This window comes from Oreochromis niloticus, linkage group LG16 (assembly GCF_001858045.2).
Source record: "Oreochromis niloticus isolate F11D_XX linkage group LG16, O_niloticus_UMD_NMBU, whole genome shotgun sequence".
Lineage (NCBI taxonomy): Eukaryota > Metazoa > Chordata > Actinopteri > Cichliformes > Cichlidae > Oreochromis > Oreochromis niloticus.
The window spans coordinates 25,612,249-25,626,482 of NC_031987.2; the positions used below are offsets into that span (position 1 = coordinate 25,612,249).

Consider the following 14,234-nt stretch of genomic DNA (forward strand, 5'->3'; position numbering starts at 1 on the left):
TTGATGGATCCTAAAATGAAATCGGAAGATAAATCTGTAATGTAAACAAACAATAGTTTTTTCTTATATCTGCTGTTTGTTGTCGAGACAAATCTTTTCTTTGCTTTTTCTTCTTCCCTCAGCTACACTAGCCTGACATAAATCCCTTTTTGTGTGTGTGAATCACAAAGTGCACAGTAAAAATGTCATTTTGACACCCGCAGCAAGCCAAACGTGTGCGTTATACGCAGGTACAGGGGCACAGTACAGAATTCGGGGCCCCATACATAAGCAGTCTCTGCGGGCACCCTTCCTTTCTTGACCTCTCACACATTGTTAGACGGGTTTTGAACAAATAATTGAACCAACAACTCAATATTATACCTTGTAATATAAAGTGTCTTGAGGCGACTGCTATTGTGATTTGGTGTTATACAAATTAAAGTGAAGTGAACTGAGCCTCCTGGCACATCACCTGCTGGTGCTAGCTCTCTCTGGCTGTTACTGAAATTAAGGCATTTCATGGTGTTAAGTTGTTGTTAACATTTGGCTTCCCTCAGTTTACTTTCCCTTCTTGCCCTTTCTTTCCTTTCATTTTTGATTGTATTTCATCAGCCCTCGGGCTGTTTTCACAGAGTGTGGGTTAACCTAAACCATTTAGCCTCTGTAAGGAGTAAAAAGGCCATCAGAGAACCCCCCACTACTTTTTTGTTTGGTCACCCAACCAATTTATTCAACGAATTTAATCGTGGCATTAATTACTTAGAAATAAAAAGTTGTAAAACAAACTTTTTATTCTAGGAGTTAGGACTGAATTATCAGCTCATAACACCATCTGTTGTAGTCCTTCAGCACATAAATGCATTCCTGTTTCCAGTAGCATATCAGTATCAGATTGCGCAAAATAAATAACTAAATAAAAAACTTTATTTTATTTTATGTTGATGTCATTGGTGATTCAGTTTGGGTCACAATGTTCAGCTTGTAATAGGAATAACCAAAAGAATATTAAAGAAAAGATAAAAGCTATTTCATTGTTCAGTATATTTGTCATTACAGCAATAATTACTACTGTAATTAAACAGCAACATTAATGTGCATTCATGCTGAATCCTGCATCAAGTATCACTGTGTTTGTTTCTTAACCAGGCGTGTTGGGAGATGACCAAACATTTCCAGGCATTGGTAACAGCATGCAAATAACGTGATGAATTTTCGGTGCCGTATTTTTCATTTTAATGTTGAACTTCACCAGATGGGATCACTTTTTGCTTTGAATATCTTCATGAATGTTAAACACTTATGTGAGGTTTGACTGAAGAAAACCGAAACGAGCCAAAAGCAGATTCTACCATTTATTACACATATTACATTCTTAAATAAAAATGCTCCACTTAACAGTTCTTGCATAGATATCTTACAATACCAATTTAGAAAAGAATTATGAAACAGACCAGTAACAAAAATAAATTTTCTTCTTCCTTAATAAAGAACATTACCATACTAACATCATATAATACAAATAATATTTTAAACACTTTGTACAGCAAAAAATCGTAAGTAAAACAAGAGAACTGAAAAGAAACTCAACTCAACAGAGGTGACAGTGAGAGAAGAGAGGAGGGCGGGGTGGAGTGAAGGGTCATGGATCCAAGGTTGATATGAACGGAGTTACAGAGCCCTTGCAGGGCAGGTGAGAAGGATGTCGTGATGGTGAAAACACATCTGCTTGTCTTAATTCACTTTTCTACATGTCCATTCATCCCAGAAAATATATAAGTGGGATCCCTCAACAGCTGTGGTTTGAGTACACACAGTGGGTCATACAAAGGTGCTGAAATACCACTTAAAGTTAATACAAATATTAGATTGGCCACACGATATGTGGCATAAGGATTGGAACCAAATAAGCTTTCTGTTAGCGTGGACGGCAATACTTGGAAAGTGCATGTCATTTCTACCATGTTACTTACAACAAAGGGATATAAATACACAGTCACTTTGAACAAGTGAGATCTTTTCTGAAAGCTAAGGTTTCTGTCTGGCACTTGATCTAAGAAAGATTTTAGGTTGCCTGGCAGCATGATTGCATCATTTTAACAATTACGTTATATTTCCTTCAAAATCATTTTGCTGTACTATTTCAGAAATGTAATCTCTAAGGAAGGGTTGAGGCAGGGGGTGACAGACTGCTAAAGCTATAGACTTTTGTAGACTGAAAATGTTGATGGGAAGTCTTCATAAGTGACTGTAACTAAAATAAAGATTGTATAGGTTGCATCTGATTGCATAAAACTGTCATATAATCACATTTTTAAAACATTTTAAACAGACAGTAGCCATTCTGGACTAAACATTTGATACCCTAAAAAAATAATGTGCCAAAAATCAAATATTTCAATGCAAACTTGTTAGTCAGTGAAACAAATATTACCTTGGATGTGACAGGGCACTATTTCCCATAACAATATAGCAGAGAAACCTAATTCTTTGGTACCAATCCTTTTGCCACATACATACTGACAGAACAGGACAGACTCCAAGAAGGAGTCTGTTAACTAAAAGCATCAGGCATCAGGCCAACTAAGCAGATGAACTGACAGAGTGTGGAAAGCACCTACAAGGATGGGTCCTTTGAAAAAAACAAAAAAACAAAACTGTACCCAGTGAGGACATTAAGCTGGTAAAGTTGAAAAGTTATTGCAGTCTCACCAAAGAACTGCTTGGGGATCCCAAGCTGCATAGCTCTTGAGAATACTTCTCAGAACAGCTGGATATCTATGAGCGTGTTGGGTCCCAGAGGGCTCTGATGGTTGTGGTTTTGGTAGAGAGGGTTTGGTGTAGGTGAAGTGAAACATACAGACACAAGGAGAAGGGTTAAGATCTGTGAATCTCTTATATACTGACACATCAAGCATGGACAAACACAGTAGTTACAGACAGCGTCACTCTGGGATGCCACTGATACCAAGAAAGTTCAACCAAGTCACAGCATGACTGAGTGTTTTCAGAGTACGACATATTCCTCCAGAGATAGAGTGATGAAAAAGGCATTTAACTGGAGTTTTAAGCAGATATGTCAGTCTGATCTGCTGCAAGGTGACCTGTGGAAAATAGTTCTTGGTGGCCATGTGCATCCTGGTCATGTAACAAATGTTAAGTGGATATTTGACAGAGTGCTCCAACAGACTATGCTAGCAGTGCGCGCACATGAGTGCAATAGCTAAGTATGATCATGTAGTGCAATGTTTGCAAGAACTAAAGCAGATCTATAGAAACGCTGAAATGTCTGAGCGATGCTGTTCGCCACATATGGTTAATTACAGACAGAGCGGTCTGCATGAAAGATCTCACGCTATTTACAAAAGCTGCCAGAAGTGACAATCCTTCATCAGGACGATATGGTGGAAAACTGTGAAAACTGAAGCCTTATCCCTCAAAGGACTGTGTCTAAACAACTAACTGTGGCTACAGAGAATGTCTGAAGGTTGTTTTTACACTGGTTTTGATGCCTTTTTCTAACTCTACTGGTCTGCTTTTATGCTTTTACACTTGTACATAATCAGTGCTCGCAAGCTAGTTCTCTAGCTACATATGTTTTTATATAGCTAGTGCTTTTTGGTATAAAACCACTAGCATTATACATAGCTAGTGCTAGCTAGCTATTTAGCCAGCGAATACTAGCTATATACATAGCTATTGCTCTCTTATTGACAAAGCTTACGCTTAATTTAAACAGCATTAACAGGCTAATCATCTAAAACTGAATTTCAGGTCACTAAATTTAGAATTAGTAACTTTTCTTTGTCTGAGAAAAGGTTTATTCCCATTAACATAACCAAGGCTTTTAGAGAGCTAACAAGATTCAGACTCTTCTTCCAGTGTGAAACCACCTTCAGCAAATTCTCCCGATTCTCCCTAAACTCTATCCATTTAATGAAAGGGAATGGAAAACCTGTCTGAAGTTGCTTATATAATGGTTAAACATTCCCAAAGACTCAAGCCCACCTTGACTTTTAAATGAGACTTGACAGTGCTATCTGCAGTGTGCTAAGAAGCTAACTTAAACTAAAGCTACTTCACTCCTGCTTAAGCTGCTAGCGCCACTATACCAGGCACCCTATAAGACCATGAAGACGTTATTTTACATTTGTGAACAATGAGTTCGGCTCCAGCTGACAGTAGACGAGAGGACCGAGAATGTTATGAAGCATGAAGCATTGGAGCATACCGGTAATTAAGCTTTAACAGGAACAGTTATGTAAGATCAACAGTCCCTCTCCTCCCACCGTCCATCCATCACTCCTTTTCTGCACCTCTGCATCTCAGCTCTTTCCACTACATCTACTACATTCACAGCAGTTAACTTGCAGATATGCAAATCTTTGGGCAAAACGTGTAAAGTGTGCATTCAGCATTCCCGCAGCTGATAGTGCATGGACAACTGCTGTGGACAGAAAGGGAGAGATGGGGTGAGGATGGAGGGAGAGAGGGAAATTAGAATGGCACTAACTGTGAACCACGGGGGAGGACCGGGGGACGTGGAGTGGATTAAATATCTGTTGGGACTTTGCAGATAATGGTAATTTATTTTATCTGTAATCCATGAGATAAAATGCAATGGCTGATTTAATGATCTGGATATTCATGTAGGTAAATGATTTTTTTTAAATCCGTTTTTTTCCATGAAAGTTCAGCCTCTTCAGTGAGTATCTCACCATCTCCTGATATTTCTTTGCGCTAACAGGACTTTCTGTTTGTTGTACATCAAATGTGTCCACTGGGTGCAAGTCGGGCTCAAGGTCCCTGTTGTTGGTTTTTTTTTTCTCTTTCTCCAGACCACTAAATTTCCCTGTGACCCAGAGCTATCTCATTAGCTGAACTGCAACTTGAGAAGAGGACCCGAGAGTTAATGCTAATCAGAGCTGTGGGACGGCAGCTAGCCGGGCCTGGAGGAGCCTGAGAGACGACAGGAGACCCGGGCAACACTGTGACAGAAAACCTGCTTTGACAGGCTCAGACATGAAGGGAATGAAATGTGAATTTGTATCTGAAGTGACTTTGTGATCTGTCGAATGTCAGGAGGGGTTATGATTTACGAGGAGATGAACTGTGAGTTGCAATCGCTTCATGCTGGCAAGCACTACAATCTTTAATTTTGTTTTTGTAACAAACAATTTAGCTTTTTTGCCTGTGTGGCGAGTGGCACAACTGCTCAAAACCAACACAGGAATGTGCTCAAAGCGGCAAATCCTCTTAGAGAATCCTTTAAGCTCAATGTTTTTGCTTTTTAGCATTTTTAATTCAAAGTTTGTAAAAGATCAATTTAAGTCAAGTTTAAATTAGCGTGAATGCAAAATGCTGCTTCCTATTTTTATAGATAAGCACAAAAACGACTAATTGATTTTTTTTTATAGTTAAACATATAAACGACAGCCGTCTTCCAAATAATTTGAACCGAATGCCAACTAATCTGTCAGGCAGGCTGATTTTACATGGTTTAAGATAAACCTGCGTAGTGCAAGGCATGACTTAGCATCTCTTTAATGCGATGCAAGTCATCAAGCTCAATGACTTGTATGCGTGGATGAATGAATAATTGAAGGGTCAAAAGGAAAGAAAAAGAAAAAAACCCTAATAAACACATTGTCAGCCATTGCTTTGACCAAAGAAAAAAATCCAACAGCAAATGCATCGACCAGTTCTTCCCTCACACAGCTGCACACTTGTTTAGCAGTTTAAAAAGTCAGTTATAAACCTCTTTGCTGAATGACTGCTTCCCATCACAGTATGCCTAACAGGGACACATACATGCACACATAAACACATTCATGCCATCAAAAGCCTCACAAAAGTGCTACAATTCTGATCCCTCTATGATTGTACGTTGTATGGGAGGGCCTCTTTGCATGCCTCGACGCCGACGGCATGACTTTGCATTATCCAAGAACGATGAACACGACCATCGACACAGCTTCTGTAACGGAAACCAGCAAACGGGGCAAATGAAATCAAAAGTGAAACACCGGATTCGCCTCCAACACGAGCTGCTTTATCATATTTAGAAAGAGAGAGAGTTAATAGCGAAAGCTGCCGCTAGATACACAGAATTCATACGGAGGCGGTCTCCCACTGATCTCTCCTGAGCGGTGAGACTCTGCCCGTGGCTGAAGGGCAGTTCCACGCTGGAGGTTTTTGGTATCGATTGTTCGAAGCTGCACCATAAACCCCCCCACATTCCCCATCGGAAGGGAATGTTTTCGCTGTTTCACCTAATGAAGGCTGGCAAAACCAACTGGCACGATGACTGGGTACACTGGGATGTGAAAACCTCCTGCCAGCTTTAGGAACCTGCACCCTCACCCCAACTGCACCCAGTCAGTAGCAGTGAATAATGGACTGTTTGCACGAGCTGCGGGGCATATACAGTGGGTGGTGGTGGGCGGATGCAGCGGTAGCGTCTGTCGGTGCCGAGTGCCCCGATTGCAAGGCGAGTGCATTTTTTTTTTTATTTAATTTTTTTTTTACCGTCAACTATTGAGCAAAGGAAGCAGGCATTGTGGATACGCGTTTACCTCAGTTTTCTAAGATCCATCTTTTTTTCTTTTCTGTTTTTTTTACATTTAAATTGTTGGTGATTACTTTCATTGCACAGATAAAAGTCAGTGTTTTCATCGCACATTATGAACCTCAGGTGATTCAAACCTTACTGCGTGTGTTAAATCAGCCAAATAGCATGAAACGGACACATGTATATGGTTGTGGGTGCTGAGTATTTTGACAAAAATAACACAGTTTTTACACAGTACCATCAAGTTGGAAAATAAATTTGATTTGCCAGATCAAAACCAGAGCTGGAATTTCTGCACCGTAAGCTTTGATATCCCCTAACAGTCTAGCTAACAGCTTCAATTTTCAGGCTACATCAGGGGTTATCCTGAACGCTTCAGGCAATTTTGTCATCTTGAAGCACTTTTTCCCACGAGCATAAACCATCTTTAATAATAATACTACACGCCTGCTGCTGGTTTAATGTTTAAGATCTGCAGCAGCTGCTTTCTTACGATTATTTCCGATGAAAACATTGACCGAACTGACTCAACTGTAACCAACAACGTAACCAAAGTCTCTGAAGTTAAAAAAAAAAAACGACCAAAAACCAGAAAAAACGCTGATTAAATGAGAGGCACAAGCTGTAGTGAGGGATATGTGGGTGATTGTTGGAACTGAGAACAAGCTGATTTCTCACTTCAAAGGATTTGGAATCATTTGTTACCTCCAGCCGAGAGCTAAGATACTCTTCTGCTAAACAACAGTTGCTAAATTCCTACTGTGAAAAAAGATTTGGGAGCAGAACATATAATTCCAGGAAGAGTGTGCGTGCGTGCGTGCATGTGTGTTCATGAGCTAGTGTGTGCGTTTGCAACAAAGCCTGCCATGCAGTGTGTGTTGTTTCCCCCAACTCTGTTCATTAGTTTAATAATTATTTTCCTAAATCTTATTAGTCTTATCTCAAGAGGAGCCGTGAGCGTAAGAACTGCAGTGTAAGTGTGTGTGTGTGTGTGTTGACGGAGCATGTGTGCTTGTTCTGTATGCAGCGTGTAGAGTGAGACAGAATTGTTTTTGTGTTGTTTTTTTTCCAAGTCTTTTATGATTTTTTTTTCCTTTGTGTTCCTTTTATCCTTATTTTTTCGCCATAGAAAAAGGAAAAAGCACAGATAACATTGGAAAGAATTTAAAAAAAAAGTCAGTGCAGTCAGTGGATATGAAACAGGCAAAATTTGACGGGTCGATGTGACCGTGTCTATTCAGAGCCACCACACAAAGGTCGGCTGGCATCTTTAGTTCCACGTGAATAACCAAAAAGCAGCTCTTGAGCTTCCATTCTCGCCCCGCAGTGCTGCCAGGGAGATGAGATCTCAGAGTCTGTGAAAGCGCTCGAGGATGACTTTCGGAATCAGAATGAAAAAGAAAAAAAAAAAAACACAAAAGAAAAACAAATAACCAAGAAACATATTTCCAGTTTTTAAGCAATCCTCTGCCCGGCTGCTGTAGAGTACGAGACCACAGAGGTCATAACAAGGTTTTGTTTTTCAGCTGCAGGGAGTCACAGGGCAGAAAGAGCAGCACACAAATGAAGACCTCTCTGCTTTCTGCTTTTTATTTTAGTCCAAAAAAAAAAAAAGCACACGCACAAACCCCTTTTCTGAGAGTCTGTGTGATTCTGTTGTTTGTTCATCCACTGATTTCTTGCAGTCTGCAGATGCAGAGTCGGTGCACATGGGGATTATAAAGACCAACAACGCTCTCCTTCTCATCCCACACATTCTGTTAAAGTCATCTTAGATTTTTTTTTTAGTTTTTTTTTTTTTTTTTTAGTTTTTTCTTCTCAAACACATTGCTGTGAGTTTTAGGACATTTTTTTCCTCACAGAGAGAAAAAAAAGTGTCATTCTTTTTTTTTTTTTAAATAACAATAAGAAGAAGAATTATCGTCCTCTAAGTAGAAAAAAAGGGAAGAAAGTGTCGCTGCGCATTTCTGTCAGATGGCCTGCGGAGGCGGCAGGCATCTCGGTGAAGGTGAGAGATGCAAAACACCCACTGGAGGAGAGCCTGAGAGCTGCAGCGGCACCCGCTGACCGAGGCCCCGTGGGCGCACCAGCGGTGTCCCGGGCCCTGGGTTCGATTGTCAGCCGTGCTGGGAGTCGATCCGTACAGTCTCTCTCCTGCAGATTTGGCATTGTTGTTTTCTTCACAATGAGTACTGGAGCTGACTGCGGCAGGTGATGGTTCCGTGTGTTCCGTGTATGAGAAACGTCGATAAGAAAAGAGCAAAAGAGCTGAAAAAGAAAAACAGTCGAATATCTGATTTCAAAAGCCGGTAAAGCACTAACAGCTGACTACATGGATATTTAAAAGTTTCTGCTCAAGTGACTCGATAAGTTTAACACACTGACTACGGAGAAAGTCTCAAAAAAAAGAAAAAAAAGAAAGAAGGCGGTATAATGTTTTGTCAAGCAAGTTGAGTACATGTTGGTCTGGCAGTGTCCAAGCCCCCAGAGCTGCATGAGAGTGTCCGGGGTTCACCGGGGTGATGCTTTCAAAGACGGGTGTGTGTGTGAAGTGTTTACTATTGCAAACGTGAGTGTGTAATTTTAAAGAAAAACAACAATCTAGCTACTCCTCGTTTTTTCCTCCTGCCCAACTTTCCCCCCGATGGCTGTTTGAGCCTACTGGTGTTTGGATTGGGGGAGGGGCGGGGGGGGATATGACACGGGCAGCCGATAGCATGGCTGCCCATCCTTCTGTCCTCCTATCTCTCCTCCTATTTCTCCTTCTGCTCCTCCTCTTCCTCCTCGTGCTCCTCCTGCTCCTTTTCTTTTCTTCTTGTCCTTCAGATGTGCCTCTTCATGTGCAAGGCCAGGTGATCCGACCTAGAGAAACACCTGCGGAGAAACATAGAAATGTTCCTTTTAATATCCAAAGAAAAGCATGAAATATGCATGTGAAATGAGAGCTTGGGCAAAGCAGAAGATGAATTTTTAAAAATGAATAAAAAAAAACGAGTTATATAAATGACAAATGTGCAGCTGTGCAAAGGCTCAATTAGCCCTCTTTCGTTGTATATTCGCACTAAAATAACCACAATGCATCAGGTTGGCAAGTGTTGCTAATTGATGCCACCGGCTCTGTTTATTATCTGAGAATAAGCCACAGTCCCAGGCCCCTGAAATACCCACTGGCTCTGTGTAATTTTTGGAAAATCCCTATAATCACAGGCTCCTTGAACTTCCCACCGGCAATGTGTACTTGCTGGAAAATCTCCACACTTTTCGCACCCTGATGATAACCCCCACTATGCTAATGTCTCTGCTAGTTTCTCCTCCTTAGGTTACAGCTTCTCCCAGAAAGGATAAGGAGGGGAGAGAGAGAGGGGGGAGGAAGAACACACTTATTTCTGTGCTGTAAGAAGCCTCTGTGCTGCTTGTCTCCATGAGATGCATTTAAGAGTTTGGAAGTTTCTTCAATGATGGCAGAGGGGATGCGAGGACGTCAAATGAAAAGCATCAAGTCTACAGACCTCAAAGTCCACTAAAATACTTTTCTGTGTATTTACAAGGAATACTTGAAACCTAAAGTCACAGAACTACCCAGCCTCTACTGTGTTATCCTGTGTTTCTCTACTGAAAGCAACACTTTCTCTGCAGTATTAGAACTTCAGTCCTACGTGACCAATGATGCAAAGTACCAAGTTATCTTTATCACTATGACTAGCCAGGCCTGCAGCACTTTTTCAGATGTATGAATATACAATAGCAATGGAATTAGTTATCAGTGTTCCACCACTGATGGAAATAATTTTATCAGTAGAACAACTTTGATGATCACGCAAAATTGTTATTTCAAAATACGGGAATTTTCCGTTATTCTAAGTTGTAAAATTCTCAACCTTTTCTTTTTTTTCAACAACAAATCAGCATCAGATTTCTCCGACATATAGGTAATAATTTTTTCTTTTCTTTTCTTTACCAAATGTTAGCATTTAACCAGTATTATTGCAGTTTATCCAAGTCTGTTTAAGGTGATGGAGAAACATGTACCCAAGAGGGAATTACCTTTGGAACAGGCCACAGTCCCAATGACCCTGAACTGGATAAGTGGTAAAGAAATGAATGAATGAATATTGGTTTCATGTACAGTTCCAAACACTGAATTTCAAACGATTCATTTTGCAGTCTATAGGATAAATTCAAATAGATACTTTCTTAAACATGGTTTTGACAACTCCAAAAGCTCTTTGTAGAGAGTCGCATCTGAATTAGAGGTAAGAGTAAGATTTCAACATGCATCCAGACAGAGACAGACTAAGAGAAGAAGAAAGAGAGCTAGATTACTACTTAACCACAAATCTAGAAGTAGAGAAGCACAGTACTTCATTTCAACACCACGGTGAATTTAAGTGCTCTCGCTTCACCGGGTCACACCAGTGAAACCGTGATGTAAAGATGAATAGAGGCCGAGCCAGCCTCAGTGATTTCCTAAATGTGACTCAAACACCGCCATAAATCACAGCCAGACCTCTGAAGCTGAAGTCAGTCCTCCAGCTCAGAGTAAAACAGTACTGTAGAAACTAATTAGATATGCACCGTGAACATGGACACTAATGCAGACAGGCTGGCAGTGCTTTCTGATGCCGGACCATTTAACTTAATACTGGCTGCACCTGATGCGAGAGAGGGACACAAAACCAGGTGCTGTCGATACATAATATTAAACTGACAGCGTCACAAGTATTTTCATTTTATTGCCGGTACTTTATTAATTGCGAGGACATTAAAGTTGAACATCCAGTATAAAACAAATCACAAACGATATGACTAAAGGAAAGGCAAAACAAAATGTGGGCGAGACTTAAATGAGAAAATTAAAAATTCAATTTGCCAGAGGCTTTATTCATTATTAATTAGTCAAGCCTATTCTTTGTGCGAGCGTGTGCACGTGTGTGTTGTGTGTATAGGTAGGTTGTTGTTCGTTCCAGATAGAGACAACCAGACACAGCCAAACACCCAAATCGTTAAACTCCAGCACGACCTGCTTCTGCTGAGATTTATTCTCTGAATTTCAGCCTTTAGATTCTTCAGCAAACCTCATTTGAAGGACGCTAAGTTGTGTGCTGCCTTGAGCTGGGTAAGCTGCTAGAAAGCCAGATGAAAATAGCAAAAAAAGAAGATCCCAATATGAACTGAAAGCCAATCAGCTCAAAGCAAAATAAGTGATCAGACACTTTCACCAAGGGGCGAGTGATGGGCTCTGATACATTCTACGTATATTGCTGTTTTCTCATACAACCCTCTGCTCCCCAGCTCTAATAAAATAATAATCTCTACTTCAAGGTTTGACAGTAAAAACAACAAAAAATTAGAAAATAAGAGAAACACTGTTCCATGAAGCAACAGTGTTTGATGCAGAGAGACGCCAACAACAGGTTGACTAGGATAAGATGCCAACCGCATTCGCTAGAATCGTAAACCTGCCGCTTCCTACTGGGTGTCATTAAATCCCTCTGACGATTGTTTTGAGTCACACCATCTGTCAGCCACTTTTGCTTTTTCATCTCTGCTCCTGTGTGAGATCCTTCTAAGTTGATTTTAATAAAAGTCATTTTCTCTCTCTCTCTCTAGTTTTGGCCTTTCAGTCCACAGGATTCAATTTTGCTTGCAGACTTTACCAACGCACTACTACGCATTTAGTCAAGGTTGCTGGATGCTGTTGAAACAAAATGTGTACGTCTAAAAAAAAACAGAAAAGTCAGCTTTTAAACTCATGCCAGAAGAAGACTTCTTCTTGTATTTTTTTCTTTTCTTTGGTTTTTTGCTGTCTTTGCTGTAGGTTTTCTGTATCGTGGACCAGCTGTTAATTCACCTAAAATCTAGCGCGGAGTGAGGGTGCAGCCGAACTTTGCTCCTTGTTGCTTTGTGGTCTAGTGTTTCCCCTCAGCTCTAAGCTCGCCGTGTGGTACCTACTGTACACCTGCACCAGTCTGTGTGTGTGTGTGTGTGTGTGTGTGTGTCTGCGTGTGGCTGGACAGATGGCCATGTAAGTTACTTTGTCAATGTTGGGGGGGTGGAGTCTCAGGACCAGCTGGTAACCCCCCACTCCCTTGTTTCCTCCTCAAAACTCTCCTTTCTCCCTTTCTCCTCCTCTTTTTTCCCCCCCACCTCCTCTGTCCAGCTCCAAGGAAACATCGGGGGGTCCCCGCTTGATTAGGCGGGATTAATAACAGACCGCCGTGTGTATGTGTGTCTGTTTCCCCAGGAGAAATTGTGTCAGATTGAACATTCTAGCTAATGTTAACTTCTCCATGCCTGCCACTTCTTGCCATTCTCATGGTAATATTTGGCTGGCTCCACCCACCACAGATGTGTGTGTCTGTGTGTGCGTTTGTCCACTACTGTACAGATCAGGGTGCTCGCTATGTTAACCTTGTAATTTGAACACTAAAAAGCCAAAAAGGAAGACGTGAAAACACGAGTAAGACGAGTTGCTCTGAAAAGCAGTGACGTTGTTTAAGATTAACAAAAAGAAAAAGAAAAAAGGAAGTGTTGGACAAATTCAAACTGTTACCTAAAGATGGAAAACATGCACAGCGCCTGCTGCACAAAGAGTCTGAATCCATGTCTGTAGTTATATTTAAAGGCAAGGACTTTTAATCAAAGCAGCTGCTATTTTTTCGATGTGGCCGTTCATGCTTTGCATTGATGACTCACTTTGGAGAGCCTCAGCAAACATCTGCGTCAGTGCGGATGAACGGCGCCCTTACCTCGCGCACTGAAAGCCCTCACTTCAGGTAGAGCCTCAGCTGTGCTTCCGACTGAATCGGCTTACGTCTGCGCCATTGTGTGTCAAAAGTGTTGCGTTTATATGCCCGGACATTTAAATATTCATGCAAGTCGATATGACTTTGCATCTAAACATCTTTGCGCTCAATATGCATGCGAGTGTGAGGTGTCTGCATACTGTGTTTGTGCATTTATGCATGTGCCAGAAAAGAGCTAATACAGTCCCAGCTCTCAGTCTGGATTAGGAAGCTTTCCAGCAGGTTTCTGGGGGGGTTTATGTCTAAAATCCTAACTAGAGAGAACCCACAACAGCCAATTACACTGTCTCTAGGGCAAAAGTTTGCGTGTGTGCGTGTGTTTCTTTCATTCGAAAGGTATTACAGGCGCATACACATTCAGAGAGAGTGAATGTTAAAGTGGAGCTGGCATCTGGTGCCACTCAATTAGCTGTAGCCTGCTTGCCAATAGCCAGAATCCATTTAACTGCCAGCACAGAAGCATGAGTAAGCACACACACTTTCAAACACACACACTCTCTCTCTCCTCTAAGAAGCAAACACAAAACAGTGACAAGATGACTCTCAACAGACTCACAAACACATCCCTGGTTGTTTTCTAGCAGGAGAGCGTACGCCCCTTCATCTGCTTCTCTTTTGTTTTCCTCTGTCCACATCAGACATGAGTTGGTAAAGCAGGATCAACACACACACAAAAAATACAATTTAATACATAACATGACCTACAAGTTAGTACTAACATGTATTCCACTGGGAACTGACTTAATTTAGCAATACATCATATTTTACCATTAAATTAACGATGCTATAAAATAAAGTTGTGAATCTTCATTCTGACACTTTATCCTGTTGTCACTTGAACTCCTCTTGCACACAGCTGCTCACGTTCTTTAAAATCT

At 41.0% G+C, this 14,234-nt stretch overlaps 1 protein-coding gene across 1 annotated transcript in view; it reads right to left on the reverse strand.

Moving 5' to 3' along the window:
- Positions 1-1,321: 1,321 nt before the first annotated feature.
- klf7b (Kruppel like factor 7b) overlaps positions 1,322-14,234 on the reverse strand; it is a 63,847-nt gene continuing 50,934 nt past the window's right edge. Inside the window, exon 4 of the mRNA XM_003454908.5 lies at positions 1,322-9,424. Coding sequence (XP_003454956.1) covers positions 9,373-9,424 — 52 coding nt within the window. The 3' untranslated portion in view covers positions 1,322-9,372. The remainder of the gene's footprint in view (positions 9,425-14,234) is intronic.